The 22078-nt window shown below is 39.6% G+C and overlaps 1 protein-coding gene across 3 annotated transcripts in view; it reads right to left on the bottom strand.

Moving 5' to 3' along the window:
- The window catches only part of OSBPL9 (oxysterol binding protein like 9), a 66744-nt gene that overhangs the window by 15941 nt on the left and 28725 nt on the right, over positions 1–22078 (bottom strand). For all 3 annotated transcript variants that reach the window (XM_059822323.1, XM_059822324.1, XM_059822321.1), the window contains 4 exons: positions 12192–12287; positions 10099–10146; positions 3972–4001; positions 3057–3107 (listed from right to left, as the gene is read on the bottom strand). In XM_059822323.1, the coding sequence (XP_059678306.1) occupies positions 3057–3107; positions 3972–4001; positions 10099–10146; positions 12192–12287 (225 nt within the window). The remainder of the gene's footprint in view (positions 1–3056; positions 3108–3971; positions 4002–10098; positions 10147–12191; positions 12288–22078) is intronic.

The raw sequence follows: 22078 nt of genomic DNA, 5'->3' as shown, positions 1-22078 counted from the left end.
AAGAAGGCAGAAATGTCACAAAACTAGGCAGGCAAGACTGACCAGATATGATGGAGTGAAAAAGGGAAGGCAAGGATTCAAAACTACATATCTAATATAAAAGCTACTTCATAAAACATATTATATCTACTTCTAAGTCTGTAGTTTACCAATGTGCTGACAGACCACTAGATATATTTTACAACATGCACATCAGCAAAACTGGACATCTTCAACTGTCATACATGTAAACGGGACAACGCAAGCCAAATGCTCCACCTATCCATCCCACTTAGTTTATTTTGATTGCTTTTTGATAATCAATGTATGTATTATAACAAACTCCTATTTAGCTGGTATTTACTTCATTATTTTGAAAATGCCTTGGGTCACCTCAAGTACAAATAGCATGATTACACACTTCATTTACCAGTAAGTTCAATGAAAATTTAACTGTCCAAGTCCTAAGGCAGATTGTTTTAAGAGTCCATGAAACCGCTCAACTTAACACACAATTAAAAAAAAAACCAAAACACTACCACAAAAAAAACCCCAAAATGCTAAAACCACCAAAATCCAAGGTCTCCCTCAATGTACCAAAATCATCCGAATAATAAACGGCTGTTGATTACAGAACAGAGAGATGTTCTGAGTATATAGAGATGTGGTAACGATTTTCAAGGTATGCAACCAGAAGGTAACTGCGAAGTCTGTCTCCTAATGAGAAAGGCACTGTAGAAATAAAAATAGGGGGCAGGGGTGGTGTTAATATGATTTATTTTTGGTAGTGTAAGTCAGCAACCATACTTGCCTTACAGCTTTGGGAAAAAAACTTGCAGAATCTTAAAAGGTTCTATACTGAAGAACAGAAAGCTATCAGTCAGATGCAATACATTTTTACATATATAATGCTTCATACACATGCAACTTACAGAACTGTAAAAACAAACCAAAACCCCCTGTATTCTTAATTTCCTACAGTAGTAAGAAGTCAGGATACCAACACAGTTTATGGAAAAGGGGGCAGGAGGTGGAGGGGAACAGAAGTGCCATGTAGTCAACAAGTACAGTTGCCTAAGATAGAGAGAGGAAGAAGATGAAGAGATGAAGCAGAATAAAGGTTATTAAAAAATCAGATTTATAGAGAGTATTTTTCACTATATGTGGATCAACTTCTTCCAATTAGCTGTGCATAAACCACTCATGTAAACCACCTTATCTTCAATAGCTCTACAAGAGCTTTAGATACGGTTTAGCAAAAAAACAAACAAAAAACCCCCACTCCCCAATGGATAAACCCATCTATATACACTGGTTAATATTTACTGGTACTGAAAGGAGGACTTCAAGGTCTGATTTAGTGCAACAGAAAGCAAGTCTTAGCATCTCTGGGCGACCCAAATTCCACCTACCTTTACACTTATATGGTAGTTGGAGCAGCAAAGCACTGAACCTGATCAAAAATGACTGTAACTGCCACTCAAGTTCAGTTTTGTCCATTATCAGCAAACCACCTAAGCAACTTCAAAATATGCTTCGCATCAGCGCAATAGAAACAAGAAAGCTAACTCAGCCACCTATTACCAGCTTTGATCAAGAACCTGAAAAGCAGATTATAATTCTGTTCTTTCAGATTTGCTAATTGCATAGCAGAGCTTTTTAAAAAAGAACAAGATTTCATAGGAATTAAACCTCTGTGAAAATAACAACTATTAAATACATTTATATAGTAATTAACAAAAAATGAGCAAGTTATTTCTTGCACAGTTTCTCCAACAGCTACCTTAATGCAGCAAGTCACACATTGCTGTGTAAGAAAACTAGCATACTGTCATCTAATCTATCTATAATTGACTCCACGAAATCCCCAAAGAATGACATGTAGTCTACTGGTTTCACTGTACTAGAACAATTCTAAATATACCCAGTACTAAATAACAGCAAATTATTAAGTGCTGACAAGGCTTTTCTTGCTCTCACTACAGTGAAGGATTCAAATAGTATCACTGTATGTTAAATAAAGACTGTTCTAGCTCTAGATTCATGTGGCACAAAACTATTTCAATGTACCCTACTACTTGTAAAATATTTTTGGTTTTGTATAAACCTGTTAACTAACAAACATTTTCTTCAGAATTTTTAAGCTACTGATAGGAAATTTGGATTTCACAAAATATGCACTGATCCTTTTAGTGAATGACTTCTGATCCTGCAAGGTTCTAAATACTTCAATTTTCACTGGCCTTAATGTATCTGGCATCTAGAATGAAGACAAACAGCAGTATTGCATTTGAAAGCTACAAAAAAAAAAGTTTTTCTAGACTACAGAAAAAAAATTAATAACCTACGTTTATTTCTAAATAAATCAGAAAGTGTTCTGATTAAATTCAGCCTTAAATTCTGAAAATACCATAATTTCTTTGCAAAACACCATCTTCCTTCACTTTGGTCACAAGATATATATCAGCAGCTCATAATTAACATATCCTAAATACAATATGTGAAGGCCTGTAAGAGCAGAACTTGACAAAAAAAGTAAATCCAAATCTCACTAAATTTTAAAAAGTAACAAAACATTTAAGTGAAAAGCATAAGTGCACTACCCATATTGCATTCTCAAATAATACAATTCTTACTTCAAGAAATTCCAACATCATCATGAACTTCAGACCCATGAAAAACCTTGCCAAACCAGTTTAGATTAACATCACAAATTTCCCTTTTTCTATTTGTTAGTCACATTCTTAAATGAAGCAGAAAGAAGAGTTTTGTTAAATTTCTATTCTGTCACCCTTATGTTTAAGTTCTTATTTAGTCTAATAGCGAACTCTGCAAAAGAAAGTTTCTCTCAAAAGAAAAGCTATGTCATCAGCATGACTGTTACCACAAACATTAACAGGACTGTCTGCTATGGCACTCAGTATTTCAGAAACGTCATTAAAATAGTAGCATAAATCAACTTATCCCAATTTATATATACATCCTGGATCATATAGAAGGCACTTTTAGATTTCAATTGTTTTCACACAGATTAATGCTGTATAATTAAAATTCAAAAGAGTTTACAGTGTACTTACTTTAGCAATCTGCAGCAACACAATGCAGTGTTTTATTGATTCTACCATGCTCTAGGAAAATAAAAATAACAGGGAAAAAAACCCCTTGTATTACTATCCTATAATATTTTGTATTTACAGGTATTTTTATTATTACACAGAATATTAACTGAAATATTGGGCAAGAACTAAATGAACACTCACTTCTGTAGAACCCCTACTTTCCCTTCCCCTTTTTTTTTTTCCAGAGACAAAAGCACAGCAGTAGAAAACTGAAGTTTCCAAAAGCCACATAAAACACAGGATGTCAGGGTGAAATGGAGGTCAGCTTCAAACTTTTAGAGCGCTGCAAGCAGGTAAACTGTCATGTGAAAAGAGGCTGAGAGAGCTGGGATTGTTTAATCTGGAGGAGAAAAAGCTCAGGGCAGACCTTATCAGTGGGCATCAATATCTGATAGGGATGGTAGGATGTAAAGAAGATGGAGCTAGACTCATCTCAGTGGTGCCCAGTAACAGGACAACAGTAATGGCCACAAATTGAAATGCAGGAAATTCACCTTAAACATAAGATAACACTTTTTCACTCTAGGGATGATCAAACACTGGAACAGGTTGCCCAGAGATGTTGTAGAGCCTCCATACTTGGAGTTAACTCCAAACTCAACTAGATTTGGTCCTGGGCAACCTGCTCTAGCTGACCGTGCTCTGAGCATGGGGTTGGACCACAGACCTTCAGGGGTCCCTTCCAACCTCAACTATTCTATGATTTTATGATTCTAAGGTGCTAGACATAAATCTGAATACAGCACCAGAACGACACGGTTGGACCTAATGTGGATTCCCACTCTTCTGTAAAAAGCTTTAAAAACTTTCCCAAGAAAATAAGGTAAATTTCAGAATCTATATATAATAGATAGAAAAATTGAAGAAACTTACACTGGTTGTTTCTTTGAGACTTTCAATTTTCTGTAAAAGAAAAATCAAAATAGTGTGGTTAAAGACAGAATTTCCAGCATCTAGTTTGACCTAAATACCGTACAAACACTATGTTCTAATCTTAAATTGGGGGAGGGAAAAAGCAACCAACATGTTAAAGACTATTTCTGTATATAGCCACAATTTTCATTTTGCAATTGACAAGAGAGAAGTCAAACTGATAATTAAAGCTTAAAGATGACAAGGTTAGGAATTTCTGAGCAATGACACCATACATATTTACCCATCGAAGTCTACACTTCAGTTTTGCATACCATCAACAAAAATGAAATGCAGTATGAAGATTCACCCTAAGTTCAATTTGTATCCTTATATAGTGAACTGAATGGTGGCACGTTCCAATGACCAATATTACTTGAAATTACCATCACTCAAGTATAATAAACGTATGCAGTTAAGCACAGTTTAAAAAAATCACAGAAAATAACAGAGCACACATATTCTTGCTCTTTCTAAGCCTCCCGTAAAAGTGCATCTGGAAATCTGTCTACTTAATTTTATCTAGAAACACTGGTTCATAAAGATTTCCTGTGTGGAATTGCACTTCAGGCATGCAAAAGGCATCTGCATGCCATTTTACACATAAGCATGACCTATCTAAGAAGCATATGCATCCTGTTGATGTTCTTGGGTCTGTCTGCAGAAGGCAAAATTATTAAATTGGACTCCGCACTGAACCTCTACTAATTCAATTACAGGACCTCTTTGTTTTAATTAATATGAGTGTCCCATGTGACTTGAGTCACAGTCTTTTTCATCCTTGACTAATCAAAGTGTGTAAAGGAACTTTTTTCCCCGCACAGCATTGCAAGCCAAATTCTACACCATAAGAGAGCAACATGTTTTGGTTTTGTTTGTTTTTCACATCTCTACTATATTTCCAGTCCAAACTTTACCAACACATATTGATAAAAGCATTTTAAATATGACAGCAGTGAAGTTTTGAGCCTTTTAGCACCAAAATACAATAGGCTATGTACTCAAACATACAGATCTTCTCAGATGAAGGATGATGCAGCTGAAATAAATCATTCCATCTCAAAGCTTTATAGCCAACCTTAGGCAGCCATCAGCAGTTTTGATTATTCTTTACCTGTTTTTTCCCCAGCATGTTATAGAGTATTTACACACCAAATAAACTGGTATCTCATTCCCTTCACTGATATCATCTTTGCTGAAAATCTGAAAGTGATGTCAGGCCATATAACATAATTCAGTCACACTGTTTTCCCCCTACCCATTTCATTTTCCAAACAATAGACTAACTAAGATATTGTTATTCTTACACATAGGTACAGACAAAAGGGTAATTTGTCCAAGATTGCACTGAAATTCTGAGATGGGAAAAACCTCAGGACACCTAGTTTCCAAATTATACAATCATAATTTTTCCTCTATGGAAATGAATTCTTTGAGAGCTGGCCAACTTAAGTAGTAACAGTACACATTAATTGAGTATTTTTCACATTTGTGCTGTATGGCTACCTTGCAAGAATACAGCACAAGGAACTAGAACATTGTCTTCTTCATATGTACACAAAATTATGAGAACAATGCAGGTAAGTCAGACAGGCTCAGTCCCTGGGAAGACCCTTCTAAAGAGCACCGGCCACGTTTTTTAGGGCTCAGCAAACATTGATATGGAAGTCTCTGGATTTTCATGAGCAATGTGTTATTCTAGAATGGTCATGTAAGCAGCCATAAAATAAAGTTTGTGAACTCTGCCCCGTAAGATCTTACACAAACATACTATAGAAATGACACTCGGGAGAGAAAAACAAGTGGATGATCATTAGCAACAAAAACACTCAAATTCAGCATGCTTACATGAGTGGTTGGTTTGGAGGAGAAGTTAGAAGAACGCTTGTATCTCATCTCATCAATTGTACAGAACTACACTGCTATGTATGCACACTGCTACAATCCTTGTAACCTTATTCTTACTGTCTTTTCTTTAAATTTAGAATAGACTTGCATTAAAGTAAATATTAGAGATAATTAAGAAAATACAAAATTGTAAGGAAAAAAATAAACAGGTAAGAAGCCTCTTCTTACGTTGAAGATAAAAATAATATAATTTCCTACTAAAAGTTATCAAAATTTTCTCTCTTCAAGATCCCTATGCTTTGAAAACTGATGAAGATAAAATTTGAGTATGACAGTTTCCTTCGTTTTAGGTAATGAATACACTATTTTTAAATGAAACATCAATTTCTTGCAGACTTAAATTTGCAGAATGCAGCCACGTGCTATATCTAATCTAACCAAATTGCAGGCTGCTGCTGAAACTACTCCATCCACTTGCTGCTTGTTGCACCTCCTTGACATCTGATTTTTTTATGAAGCCACTGGTGATCCAATAGAAAGCTAATTTTGTTCCATTGAACATGATTTTTGCCCCATTCAACAATCACGTGACTACAGAGGGATCAGCTCATCCAGCAAAGAGAGACAGCAGAGGCACGTAGGGGCAGCCAACTCGTGGTCAGAATCGGTAGGGTGCAACCCGAATCTGTGTGCTCAGTCTTGGATTTACGTCACAAAAAGTACTCATGAACCAAACAGCTTAAGGAGGCTACGCTTCCCTCCAAAATCTTTTTAGTGATGAGGGAAAAGCTGTCAATGTTGTCTACCTGGACTTACTAAAGCCTTCGACACTGTCTCCCATAGCATTCTCCTGGAGAAACTGGTGGCTCGTGGCTTAGACAGGTGCACTCTTCGTTGGGTAAAACTGGCTGGACGGCCGAGCCCAGAGAGTTGTGGTGAATGGAATCCAGTTGGCGTCTGGTCACAAGTGGAGTCCCCCAGGTCTCAGTTTTGGGACCAGTCTTGTTTAATATATTTATCAACGATCTGGATGAGGGGATTGAGTGCTCCCTCAGCAAGTTTGCAGATGACGCCAAGCTGGGCGGGAGTGTTGATCTGCTCGAGGGTCGGAAGGCTCTGCAGAGGAATCTGGACAGGCTGGATCGATGGGCCGAGGCCAATTGTATGAGGTTCAACAAGGCCAAGTGCCGGGTCCTGCACTTGGGTCACAACAACCCCGTACAACGCTACAGGCTTAGGGAAGAGTCGTTGGAAAGCTGCCCCGTAGAAAAGGACCTGGGGGTGTTGGTTGACAGCCAGCTGAATATGAGCCAGCAGTGTGCCCAGGTGGCCAAGAAGGCCAACGGCATCCTGGCCTGTGTCAGAAATAGTGTGGCCAGCAGGAGTAGGGAGGGGATCGTGCCCCTGTACTCGGCGCTGGTGAGGCCGCACCTCGAATGCTGTGTTCAGTTTTGGGCCCCTCACTACAAGAAGGGCATTGAGGTGCTGGAGTGTGTCCAGAGAAGGGCGATGAAGCTGGTGAGGGGTCTGGAGCACAAGTCTGATGAGGAGCGGCTGAGGGATCTGGGGTTGTTCAGTCTGGAGAAGAGGAGGCTGAGGGGAGACCTCATCACTCTCTACAATTACCTGAAAGGGGGTTGCAGAGAGGTGGGTGTTGGTCTCTTCTCCCAAGCGACTAGCGACAGGACAAGAGGAAATGGCCTCAAGTTGCGCCAAGGGAGGTTCAGGCTGGATATTAGGAAAAATTTCTTTATGGAGAGAGTGGTGAAGCATTGGAACAGGCTGCCCAGGGAGGTGGTGGAGTCACCATCACTGGAGGTGTTCAAAAAAACGTGTGGACATGGCATTGCGGGACATAGTTTAGTGGGCATAGTGGCGTTGGGTTGATGGTTGGACTTGATCTTACCGGTCTTTTCCAACCATAATGATTCTGTTAAGTGATATCAGAGCTTTGCTCCAGCCTGCCAAATATACACATCTTCGCTGTTCTGATACTTTTGAATGCTTACAGTTTTATTCTCCCTGATACTTGTGGTCAAGATAGTTTGACAAAACTGAACAGAAGTCTACTTCGAGTTCTCACCAATAATATTGCTAACACTGTAAGAAAGCAAGGTCCTATCTTGTCTTCACCTTGAAACGCCAGTACCCTCAGATCACACACCTTCCTTTACTTCCTACATAATCGGATATATACATTGTACTCCATCAGCAGATTCAGCAAAACTGGCAGCACTGCTAGTTACAGTATGTTTACAAGACAGTATGATACCACTATACAGTGCTAATTATAGCTCTGCCAGGGGTATCGATGTAACACAGGGAATTCATGATAATCACAATATTTCTCAGTCTTCAAAATTCATCAAGACTACATCTGCACTGTCTTCTCCCAAGTTCAACATATTACCATGTCTCAGAAAGAACATATCCAAGAGATCTTGAAAAATCTCAGAACACCTATACCATTATCTTCAAAAGACCAAATATTCTGTAACTAAAAACCAGCTCATCCAATGCTCTGTAGGCTTGCAAAAACAATAGCTCAGGTTTTAAATGCCTAGCCATAAATGGTTGCAGAAAACAGCACTCAGCTAATTGGGAAGCACATAACACTCAACCAAATCTCATTTCCTCAGAGGAAAAAACTATGAGTTGGATGGAAGTATCCTGCAGGTTACACTCAGCTCACAATCTGATAGCTGCACCATGCTTCCATAAACAAATGGGAAAACTGCTAAATACAGTATCAAAAAACCTCTTAGCTACTTTAGTACAGGAAGATACATGATCAAAAAAGTGCTTTGCCCAGTCTTTTCAATTTTTAATAGAGAATAAATGGAATCTATAGTAATAGCAACACTCATCAAGACTGAAAAACAGAGGAAGCTGACCTCTTCTAAACAAGCCTCCAGCTTTCTCTATAAAGTCAATCTGCCTGTTCCATAGACACCTTGCAGAGATAAAGAAAGAAATCAGCACAACATGCAGAAAGTCTCCAGGGATTAGAAGCACTGTGACAGGGAAAAAGAAAGTACTGCCTGATCTGCAAAGTAGCATCTGGAGAGAGGTCAAAATTGAAGGACAACTCTTCCCAGTAAGATGCACCGAAGGAGAAATACAAAATCTTTTGATCTTACTCTTTTGGTCAGTTGTCTACAGATTAAACACGCTTACACAGAGAACGCTTGTACTTCAAAATTATTTTAAAAGCCTGTACATGCAAAAGAACTGCAGGAAGACCATCACTTGTGAAGTCCCTAAGATGCCACGTAACACACATCAAACAAGATGGATAACACATGAAAGGTCACAACCATTACAAAGAAGTAAACCAATCACACAAAGCATCAAACTGTTTTCAAAACTAAAACCAAACACCAAGAGAACATCAGCTTGTTTTTCACAAGTGAGATTGGGGGGAGGGAGGGAACTGGGATGAAATACACCACTACTTTATGATTTGAAATTACTGCATTTGCTGAAGACAAAAGCAACTCCTCAGTAATAAGCCCTTCATAAGGAAATCTTAAATCCCTCCTCCACACCACACAAATTAACATACAAAACCAGCATGCTACTTAATGCCAAACCCATACCACCAAAAGGTTATGTGCTAGCCTTTCTTAAACATAGTGATTGAACTCCGACCTACAAACTTGACTTTGAAATGGAATAGGACAGGATGCAAAAAAATATGCAACACTTAAGTGAATTACAACCTCACTAAAAAAGTAGTCCTGCCCACATAGTAAGTTCCATTTTTGGCATCCTCACCTAAGGTGAATGAATTATGGTATTCTCAGACTTCCAACATGTGGCATGCTAGTCACAGAACTACACAGAATGCAGACTGATTATGTGAAATACATGATTCTTAGCATTTACTTTTTTCCTTCAGAATAGCTTTGCTATTCCTACAAATATTAAATACTCATCCTTGTTAAAGATGAAAAAATAGTAAATTTAAGTTTAAAATGCTTTTAACACAGGAGTCATCATTTCCTACAGACTGAAACCTTTAACATTATGACACCCAGTATTACTAAAAATTCTGTTTACCACCTATTCACAACAAAAATAATGGTATCAGTTATTCAAATTGCTTTAAGTGATTTTGACAGCTTGAGGAATACGAAACTAGACCAAGAACATTTAAATTTTTATAGACTATAGCAAATTGATGCACAAAAACATCTGATTAAGCAAAATAAGCAATATTTAAGCAAAATGTACTTGCTTTTCTCTGTTCATCATCTTTGCAGTTCTGGAGTTTTTCATCAAAGAACTAAAAGAAAGAGATACTTGTGAAAATACTGGAAGTGTTATTTTTCTAGACAAAATCAGCCAGAAACACTGAAATTTCAAAACCAAAAGCATTTAATAAAAGTACTTATGTTACACGATCCTGGTATTATGAACCAAAGCATTTTTTGCCTAATATTTCTTTACAGCATTTGTGATATAACAAGTTTGTAACTAATTTCTCACATTACCGCATCCTGCAAGAGACCAAATCTCACATCCTAGCTAGTTCCACAGCTCAGCCTGGCATTATTCTACCACGGTTTGAACAAAAAGGTGAGGTTAAGTAATAAAAGTGACACTCATCAGAACACCTCAAACTGCTTTTCTTTTATTTCAGCAAAGATCTTTGGGGCATACAGAGTGCTTACCAAAACAACCTCAACCCTTATCAACCCTTCCGGATACCTTTTTATTCAGGTACATGACTCAAATCATGTAAGATTTGTAAGCACTTCTTTTGGGAAGTTATATAGTGATTTCCCAGTATTAGCTTCTATTTATTTTCTTAAAAGTGGAATACGAGATGCAGCTAAGCAAAGTGAAACAAATTCTTACTGAAAAGCTTGCAAGTGTATTTATCACAAGCTGAGCTGAAACAGTTAAAATTTGCCTCCAAGAGCACTCTAAGGTGCACAAATAACCATGAAGTACAAGCTGTTCAAGGAAGAAAACAGATTAAGGGTAATGCTCAAAAGTTCATCACATCCACCCTCGCTCAGAAAAGAGGCTGTAATTTTTAGTAGGTGAGCTACAGTTCTTCACTCAGCTGCCTGCCTAAAACTTACTCATGTGTTCCCTTTCCCATGAGGGCTGACTTCTGATTCTAAAGACGACTGTAGTCTTGGTCTCTGCCCATCCTCAAATTCACTCTTCTTTCATTATTAATTCCTATACCTCTTCTCCCCATTTGGCCTGAAATAACGATTAGAAGGTGTAAAGATTTAAATACCTTCCTTCAGTGAAGCATGCTAGATGGCTCCGGAGCAGGAGACAAAGCTAACTCCTGATCAAGACTTCGCAGTTTAGCTTTGAATTTTGTTTGCGTCTCTTTTGCCTACCTACATTTTTGTTGGTATGCTCTTCCTCCTCTCCGCCCTCCTCTGCGACTGAATTTTTGCTGAATATCCCACATGCAATACTTGCCCATTGTAGCAGGAAAAAAAAATCCAAACCAGCAGAACCAAAGCAATCTTAACAGCAATTTTAACCTGCTGAGTCATGGGGAAAAGTGTCCTAACCAGCAGCAAAAACTGTTTTTCTCAATAAGGTGAGTACTGAGAGACATGACCTCATCATTCCTCACCTTCCCACCTACTCTTAAAATACACGTACAAAGTGTAAAAGAACTGTATTTGCACAAAATTTCTACAGAATGTTTTCACTCAAGGACAAAAAACAGATTATCTATCACTAGTGCAACAAAGTCTGAAACTATCTTCAACTGTAGTTACAAATTACTTAGCATTTTAGAACTTATCCTGAGAAAATTTTGTTATGAGCAATACAATGACTTAACTATGTTTTAAAATTAAAATTAAGTCATCTCTGCTAGTTCCATGAAGCTATATATACACAAAAGAATGTTTCAGCCATTGTAAACCATTCTATAAAATCTGCTCGAGTTATTCTCATTTTCTAACTATATTTTAACAATCCCAAGATCCATTCTAAGAGAAAACCATTTTCAGCTTATTTCAGCCCATAGCTTATAACTTCTAATATTTATGCTTCTAGTAAAAACCTCTCTATTTCAGAAGTAGTTAGAACTTATGTAACATCCTAAGCTAGGGGGAAAGAGAAGATCAAATCCTATCATCAACAGACTTCATATATAAAAAAAGGTATGTTTTCTCCAGTTCACAGTCAGCTCAGCCAGATGAGCTCTCTCTGCCTCCCACATTGACCAGAACATGTGCCAAGCATAAAACATGACTCTCTCTGCTGAGCTTCCTTTCAACCACACCTTGAAAACCATGCTGACAAGCAGACTCCCAATACAGTAAATACACCAGTTAGTTACCATACCTTCAATTGGTCTATCAAGATCTGTAAGTAAGCGTCAGCCTCGGTAAGTTTCTTGTCAAAATCATGAACGCTGGGAACAAATCCTGAATCCACGCCCTAGACATAAATAAATTAAAAAACAAATCAAATATATAATTAAGAGTTTCAGAGGAAGAAAAAACAAAAATATGGTTTTGCCTGCCAGCTGACTGATGAAATGTTGCCTTGCCTCTCATCCTGCCATGTGCAAACACAGGCATACAGCTGAACACATCTGTCTTCTATTTGCAGCTAAATCAGTAACAGTAAATTGCTACACATTTTCAGTGGGGGTATAATCATCACACGCCAGAGTCATTACTTATGACTGAACAAACCCCCTTACATTATGCTAATTAAAGTTTCTTTGGAAAATATAAAGGAGAAGTCAACTTCTTCTGAAGACAGTCTTGTGATTCCATAGTCTTACATTTCAGTTAAGGACGACAAAACCATATCAAATTGGATGACTGCACTTTTTACATTTCAGACAATATTGCTCAACTCACAGCTTCTTAGCTAAGAAATGAATTAATGAATGCTAAATATCTACTTAAATATGGAGCCACCTTTAAGTTGAAAAATTCAAAATTATTATTCCTGTTGCCCTTTACAGCTATAGTGATTTGCATCCTTGTCGCTACATTCGATTTCTTACATTTTATTGCACATATGCCAACAAGGACAAAGTATCAGTGCCATGAAAATGACTACTTTTATATTCTCTTGCTTGCAAATTCATTTCGCTTAATAATGTAAGACTCAAAGCACACTTCTGCATATAACATAATCCCTACCTTTAAACTGATAAACCATGTATTTAAAGATCTGAACAAAATCCCACTGGGTTACCACATCTTTAATTACAGGAAAGAAAAGAGAGAGGATTCTTGAAATTGATTACATCTGACTTCATGCACTTATGCTACATAAACACATTTATTTATATAATACCTTTAATGCAAATGGAACTGCAAAACAAATACTGAAGCACTCCCAGCTTAAAAAAATTGTACAATGCAAGTTAAATATATAGGAGGAAAAAACACAGGAAGGATAAAGAAGGATCAGTTGTAACAGAAACATAATCCTGAGAACATCACAGCAGTGACAAGACTTTTCTACTAGCCTAAATACTTTCACCCTTATTCACATTGATCTAAAATATGACATCTTCACTTCAAACTCTTATGAAACCATCAACTGTGCTGTTTTGATTGCTGAGAATCTCAAGAGTCTGTATGTGTGAAGATCAGCCAGTGGGGAAAAAACATTTCGTATGGGGGAAGACGGGCAATCCATATTTGTAAAATTCCATATTAGCATAACGTTTTCTTTGACATTGTTTGCTCTGTCAATACACAGTTTCTTTTATTTTTGTACAATAATGGGCCATCATATTATGAGCTTTATTGATGGCTTTTTAGAGGCGTGAACACTTGCACACAATAGAGCAATGACTTGCTCTTACGTCTGTCAAGCAGCATGCACAGTATCATGCACACCCTAAAACATAAAGCCATCTACTGACTGCAGAAGATACTATTCTTTATTCATTTGCCAAATTTTAAACTGTGCTACAAACACCCAGATCTTGACAAGAGTTCTACATGAGTAAATCTATCCATACAGATTAGTTTGTAAACCAGCATAAAAAAAAACTTCACCCTGTGCTAGACAGTCCACACTGGACAAATTTAGAAATAGTGTTTTGAAACAAGAAGGGAGGAGAAGAGAAGAGAAGAGAAGAAAAGAAAGCAACCATTTTGGCTATGCCAAGAAATTAAGAAAAGAAAAAACACCCAGCGTAACAAGTTACCAAAAAGAAACTAATAGGCAGAAGGAAAACTCCTCTCAACCAAGAAACTTTTGACACTCCCTCAAACTAGTCAAGTTTAAATTACACTGAAACTAGATCTGAAACTATATGAAATTAGTGTTCTATTTCCTTGTTGAAAATGGAATTGTCTGTACAGCTAGCAGCCAACACCATCATTTCAGCAAATGGTCTAGCATGCTCAATTAGAAAATTCTGAAGGTCAGATTTCACATACCAGAACCGCACAAACTATACAGAAAATTTCTGCTGAAGATACTACACACAGAAATAAGTTTATGGTCCAAGTTATCTGTATGCTGCATCAAAACGCTGATTTTTATTTCAGTCATCAGTCTATGACTACTGATATGTAATAATCTGGTCTTTTCAGTGGTGGCTTAAAGATAAAATGTCATTCTTAAATTTCAGCCTCTTAGCACTAAGGGAAAAGCTGATTAAAACATTTAATGTTACAACTGAGCAGACATCCACATCAAACACAGTGAAAATTGTGACCTAAAATGTTGTATTAGAAAGTTAAAACTTCAATCAACATAAAGAGAAAGCCATTAAAACCAAGTATAGTGTCAAGCTGACATAGCACAGAGATGAAACATGAAAATAATTTTTAAAAGAAGCACAGGTGCTTAAAGCTGTAGCACTTCACTGGTTTGCTCTTGGTTTGTATAAAGACAGTTTAGATGAAATTTGATAACCTACTGAGCAAATTTACTAGTCTGTGTTATATGAGATCAGGTTAATAATTGTAAGTTCTCACGTAGTTTTAAAATTGAAAACCGTAAGATAATTGGAAAGTTAAAAATATGAAGATTGGCAATAGCACAGAAGAAAACACTGTATAAAGAGAAAACAAAATCAATCAGTATTTCAAACCCAGCAATCATTTAGAAAGAGCAGCTATACAAAGTGCAGATTTGCATAACAAATCCTTATTTCTTCATTATCTGGTCACCCAAAGACACAGTAGAGGAAAAGGGCATCCTTTCTCTTTCTTCCCCTTTCTTCCCTTCCCTGCCATGTAGGAGAGGTGACTTCAAAAGAAACAGGTAAGCAGAGTCAACAGAATGGCATTTAACAGCTTGTTAAACGTGTAAAATAGGAAACTGCACATCTGAACTAGCAATCAAATTTTTATGAGAAACTTGCATTATATGCTGCTCACCTATTCATAAACTGACAGAAGAGGTTGCCTGCAGATATTGTTGAACCTCCATCCTTTGAGGGCAGAGTTCAAAACTCAACTGGATTTGACCCTAGACAACCTGATCTAACATAGGAGTTCTCATCGGTCTCACAGTGAGAAGGGGCTTGGACCAGGTGACTTCCAGAGGTCTCCTCCAGCTGAAGTTATGCCATGATTCTAAAGTAAGTATCTTCAAATTATGAAAAAGAATAGGAACCCAGAGTATTTTAGATCTTCAGAAATACACTGATTCTTTCCTACTGTCAGTACCAATCCAAAGAAATATAACCTGGTTTTCCCTTGAATAACTAGATCTATCGGTGAGTACACTTTATTTCCCTCAAATAACAACTATTCTGTGTTCATGTAGGTCTTAAGGAATTAACAGTTATATTACCAGATGAAATAGCTGCAGAAGCAAGTAATTCTAGTCTGCCCACCACCTCCCAAAACAATGCATTTGGTATCTGACTCCTCCCACAAAGAAACCCATATTGATAACAACTCTAGAAAAAAGAGAAAAAGGTAACATAGCATTCTTTCCCTCATCCCTCCCTCCCTCCTACAACTTCTGGGATGTCCCCTTCAGGGGACATCTTTAAGCTTTTTTGATAAAAACTTAAAGACTAGACTCTATAAGGCACATGTCGATCCTAATGTTTGTAGGTAGAAAGGAGAAAGCGAGGCCCAGCAGCACACTTATCTACCCAATTAGCAGTCTCCCAGTCTGATCTGCACTAAACTGGAGTAAGCAGACAGGATGGTTATCCTAGGAAAGGGTTTACATGCTGGTCTGGGGCTGGGTAAAGAACTCTCATGCTAGGAGTCCTCCAAAAGTATTCCCTTCATACACGACCCTTTTTTGGAGGGGGTAAACAGGAAGGCGACAACAAAAAATAAACCAATTAAAAATACATATTATGAGCCTTATTTCCATTACAGAAGTGCTAGCACTAAGAGAGTTTATAGGTTGTTTCCTTGTCCTTCAAATTACAAGTCACGTGTATCACTAATGCATTTGTATTCGAAACTTGTCCATGCTGAGAAGTAATTCCAGCCTAATTTAAGCTAGTTCTTTCAAACTAGGATGGGATGAAAAGATTGCATCACCCTTAGAAGGAGCATACCAGAAAAATTCTAACGTATCTCTCAAATAAAAGCATTACAATAATGACCTCTGTGGAAAATGAATGACGGCAGGGTAATGAAGGCAGGGAAACGAAGAAAAATGATAGAGGCAACAGCAAAGACTTGACAAGAGCTGTCCTTGTAGAATAGCTTTACTGGGGGAGGAAAAGAGAACGCTGTACAGAGCAGACTTTCTTATCTTTTTGAAGATACTTATGCTATATTCTTCATCTAATTAGGATTCCAAATCCAACAAAAAAAAAAAAAAAACAAACCCTTGTGGAAGTTAGTTTAAAGAAGTGAGTAAGAGTGTTTTCCCTCCATCTGCAACACCTCATCAGAAACATATCCCCTGCCTACAACATGTTTGATTTTGTGGAGTAGGACATTGCGTCTAAGAACCACCGACAGGAAACTGAAGAAAAATGACAAATCAACTAGTAAGCCGCTAAACAATGGCACCTTCTTGTCTTTTTCTTTGTGGCATAGACAAACATATTTCTTCCTCTGCTAGATTTTTAAACAATATTTAAAGCTCAGAATGTAAATGTCTCAAAATAAGTTTAAAAACAAACTTATGAGTTCTGGAAGGTATACAAGCCTTCCAAACAGTCAGGATATTGCAAAAAAAAAAAAAAGTATTTCTGCTTTGTAAAACACAAAATGCTTAGCAAAGACCGTGTAGCTATAGATATTATCAGGTCTTCTAGGAAAATAGAAAGAGTTCAAAAAACAGAAGTAGTTACATACTGATGTAAAATTCTGTCTTTAAAGCATAGGTTACAATTCTGAAACTTCACAAACATTAAGTATACACTACAGTCCCATTCATTTACCTACATAATTTATTATGGATGTAAATAATGCACATGCACTAAGGTGCATATTCACTATCATAGTTACTTTGTTAGCAAAATTTGAAAAAGGGCAGCATGCCTGTTAACTCTACACCCTTCCATCAGCACTTGATATACACCTATGCTGTATATACTCTTGATGTAAAAGAACCTGTTCTTAGTTTTATGCAAGCATTCTTGACTCACACTAGAAGCAGCATTGGAAAGCCAGTGAGTAACAATATAATAAACTTAAGAGAAACATGAGAAAGTTTTACTCTACCTTTTATTCTTCTTTGCTGCTTTAGAAAGTTCATCAAAAATCCTGGTTAATGTGATACTAAGTGAACCGCTACTAGCAACACAGTTTCACAAACACTTTACACCAGCATAAGCAAACCAGAAACAAATCAGTTTCCCTGTTGTTTATTCTCACCCTTACTCCCCTCTTTCTTTTGAGTCAGCATAAATATTTACCTTGCCACATAGTCAACTCAATGTGGAAACTAATCCAGGTTAAAACTAAACTTGGAAAGGGAGGGCAGCGGGAAAAGTAGTTTTAATTTGGCCCAGCTCTAAATCCAGTTCCAAATCCACCTATTCTTCCCACACCGCCTCTTCCCTTTTGCTAGAAGCAGCAAGACAGGACTGCTTCCAGCAACAGTACCGACTCTTCAGTATTGGTGAAGCCATGGTGCAACTCTTAATATTTAAGCCATTTTATCACTCTTCACAGCAACCATCCCAGATCCACTTCTTAGAATATAGTTTTCTTATCCTACTAGTTGCTACTTATGAAGTAAACATCTTGTTTAAATTATGGAGGTATCAAGCTACAGTGCAATTTGTTTTAATGCCTTTCACTTTAATGGTGGTAAGAGATGGTCCACCTTTGTACTGACAGTAATCTCAGTTCCTTTGTCTCTACAGTGTGTCCACTTGGAAGCTGAAATAGATTGGGGCATTACCTGAAGGGTTTTCATAAGTTTGGGAAGGAAACCTTTTTTAGCCTGCAAGTATTTAAAGACCCTCTAATGTGGATTATCACTGTCATTATCTACTTAGAAAGCATGAAAGACATCTTATTTGGAGAATATGCAAGTTTCAGCTTTGTATTTTTATTTATTTTTTAAATCAAGTTGGTAGTTAGTTGTCTTCTACGCAATTCTCAATAGCCTCTTTAGTTACCACTTCAAGACACTTACCAAGATGCTCTAGCAGCACTAGAACAGCAGAGCGAAAAAGTACATTTCAAGACATGGGATTTAAGGCAAGAATGAGTGTGAAAGCTTCAGCTAACAGGAGGAAGGAGGATAGGGAGGGGAGAAGAAAAAAAAAAGCAAAGCTCCTCCCTCCAGCTCAGGGTGAGCATGGCTCCTACAGACAGGATCCTAACACTACCAGAACACAGGCACACATTCAACCATTTAGAATTTTAAAATTTATTCCATTTTTTACTTAATTCCCTTAAGGCAGGAGAAGAGTATAGTTACTGCTGTTTTTTAGATAGATTCATATTTTAACAGTGGTCTTGCACTTTTCAGATCAAACAAGAAAGTTACTGTGCTACTGTGCTCCTAAAAGACATGAGTTATCTTCAAGGGGTTTTCACACGGAGGAATTCCAGAGCCAAAAAGTACAGGTAGCACTAGGGTGCCACTTGAAAGACAGACGAGGAAAGCAGGACATTTACACTAGACAAGAAGTCTAGAAGCACTTCCTGTCTGAATAAGATTGCTGGTTGACATAAGACGCTGGTGAGGAACAAAAGAAAATTTGAGATAACTTATCACCCTGCTACCTCTACCCAGACAAACTAGAAACCCAAGTCACAATATACCTTCACTCCACGCACACCCTTCCCCTTATCTCTTGTGGGTATGAGGCAACTGATGTGCTGCCACTGCAAAGCCACTGACCTGGTACTGCCACAACAATAACATCTTGGGAGGGCTAAGGGGAAAAACACTGGTGGATTCAGATGGTACTTCCAATACTATCACACCATCTACTGTTCAAGGACTTTTCAACAGACAAAGCTAACAGTAGAAGAACTATGCATATTTTTAGTAATGCCTTTATTATAAGAACATACAAAAGCACAGCAAGCAGAACAACAGACTTCAGTTTCAAAATTCAGAGAAATTAGATTATAAGCATATCTGAAATGTTTCCTCCCTATTCTTGTTCCATCTGGATACAACATTACTAATTGTCAGCCCTCTGGACAGCTAGGATCCCTTTACTCATTCTATATATTTATGATTCAGTTCTTCCTCAGTTCCTTGACTATAGCTCATTCTTGCAAGCTTAGGTTTGTTGCCGGGGGAGGGAGGGGGGTGTGTGCGGACGGGACGTGGACAGGACGGACACGGACGGACGACAGGCGGGGAGCATGTTTAATTATTTTTAAGTGTTTCAAAAACACTTCCATTATAAAGACTGAAGAACAACACAGTAGGACGTTTAGGCAAAAATAAAACTAGCAAGACTAATCAGACTACAGAACACCCAGACACCACTTCACCTCTCCACGTCACATTAACTCCTTATCATTTCTGATTTGGTTCACACAACACACGAACTACCTAGGTTTCAGTACATTTTCTCACGTCTAACAGATGTGTGTTTGACGCTATGAAGAAAACTTTATCAAAGTCTGACTTTCCAAACTTGAACACTCCGGTACCAGAACAGGCAGGCTGAAAGCGGCATGAAAGTCTGAAAAAAGACTCAGAAAAGAGATATCATTTTGGACAAAAACAGATGCATAAAGGTTTTATATGACAGATAACCACGTTTCTGTTTGCGACAGAAACTAAGAACCTAAGAAAATACCCTTACAGAAAATAATCTCTGCCACAGCACTCAAACCCCCATCCATACCCGTTGAGCCAATAATCCTCCTAAAGAACTTTATTGTCTAAAAAAAACAGGAAAGCAAAAGAACATCAAGTGCATGAAGTGGCGTTTTGTTCTAAATGTTAATTGAAGCCAAGGCGTATTTGTGTACAACGGGCTCTTGTAACCGGTGAGAGCATCCCTCCCGGCACGCAGGACGCACAAACTCGGCGGCACTCCGGTGAGAAACCAAAGCCATTCCCGGAGACCCCGCGAATCCCCCTGCGCAGGAAGCCCGCGCCCGCCCTCCCTGCAGAGCCCCGCTCCCCGGGGGGCTGCCTAACGCCGATCTCTGCCGCCTGTTCCCCGGGGCTGCCCCGAGCGCCCGCCCGGGCGGGGCAGGGCAGCGGCCAGAGCCGCTCGGCCGCCGCGGGGAGGAGGCAGCGCCCGGCTTCCCGTCAGGGAGGGCCGCGGCGGGGAGGGGACCTGCCCCAGAGGGGGCACCGGGCAGCCCTGACACCTGCCCCCGCGTCCTTCCCTCCCCCGTACTCACACCGGCCATTCCTCCGCGCGGCGAGGCGAGGCGTGCGGAGCGGCGGGGCTGGCTGGCCGCCCGCCGGGCCCCGGCAGCGCCGCCTGCGGCGGGGCGAGCAGCGGCGGCGGGGCGGGGAAGGGGGCCCCGCCGCTCGCATCACGAATAAGGCGGCCGCCGATTGGCGGGCGGCCGGGGGGCGCCCCTCCCTCCGGAGAATGGCGGTCACCGGGAGGGGGGACAGCCCGGGAGCGGCGGCCGCGCCGTGAAGGGAGGCGGGCTCAGCGCCGCGCTGAGGCGGCGTGAAGGGAGGCGAGGGCGGGAGAGCGGGCTCAGCGCCGCGCGTCCTGTCACTGAAAGGAAAGCCGCTGTGCGTGAGCGGCCGAGGCCCCGAGGCCCCTCGGCCAACGGGCGGGGCGGCGCTGCGCTCCGAGGCGGCCCGGGGTGCCCGGAAGGCGGCTTCGGGGTCACCCCGTCAAAGGCACCGCTGGCTTCAGCAGCGGCCGAGTGGAGAGCACGCTCCTGAAGCCCAGCCGGACCTGGCCGGCGATCAGAACCGAGGGGTTTCTGCTTGGCGAGCCAGCCAGTGCTCGGCCCCGCGCGCAGCCTCCCTAACTTCAGCCCAGCCTCAGCAGAGCGTGTTCATTCCGCCGGCACATCCCAGTAGCGAGGCACGACCACCCTGCAGGTGAACAGGAACTGAGACCGCTCTTCCTAACTCATGAAAGAAAGATATTTTGCACGGAGGTGTAGTCTTGTTCCATTGTTAAATCGGTATCTGCTCAGCAGCTCGTGTCAACGAAGATGGCGAGCCTCGACAGCTCCTGGATTGGGGTGTGAGTGAACGGTGTTGCAGCTAGTCTAAAAATAAGGGCCTCAGAAACAAAAAGCTTGTACGACCAGCACATTGAAGAAGGTTCTTTAAAATGAACGGTGAGCACATCGCAGTGGCCCACGAGTATTACAATCAATGCTGACCATATTTAAGAGGGATGAGGATATGTTTCTTTAGTAATCCGTTCTGGATTTTTAATTGTTACCTCAAACGTTACTGGATGAAATACTAACTTAGGGGTTTTTTAATCTAAATATGCCTTCCTTACTTGAAAAACTCCTGGAATGTGAACAGGTTATGTAACAGGAAACAGTTCTGTTATTAGCTGCAATCATGAAATCTACGTCTGCCAATAAAACTACAATCACGATTTCTAGAGAGCTTGGAAGTGTACATTTTGATAAAACTGCAGTATATTCTGGTGTTTCATTTCTGTAGTCTGTATCTCCAAGCCATAAAAAGTCTTCCGGATGGAGAAAACTGCACAGATCCCTTTTACTTCACTTCAGACCCTAAATAGGATGGCTCATGTTAACCTATTCACTTTCCCTCTCCAAGCTGAGGATGGGGAAAGAGGCCCTTGGGAGGCAGCTCGGCCCTTCTAAGTCCACATGTTGTTCTCTAGATAAACTCTGTCTCCTCACACCCACCGCAGAGCGGAGTTCTTCAGTCTG

This window comes from Gavia stellata, chromosome 10 (genome assembly GCF_030936135.1).
Source record: "Gavia stellata isolate bGavSte3 chromosome 10, bGavSte3.hap2, whole genome shotgun sequence".
In the NCBI taxonomy this organism is placed as follows: domain Eukaryota; kingdom Metazoa; phylum Chordata; class Aves; order Gaviiformes; family Gaviidae; genus Gavia; species Gavia stellata.
Note: the sequence above shows the minus strand (reverse complement) of the source record. Positions and strands in the feature narration are given on the sequence as shown.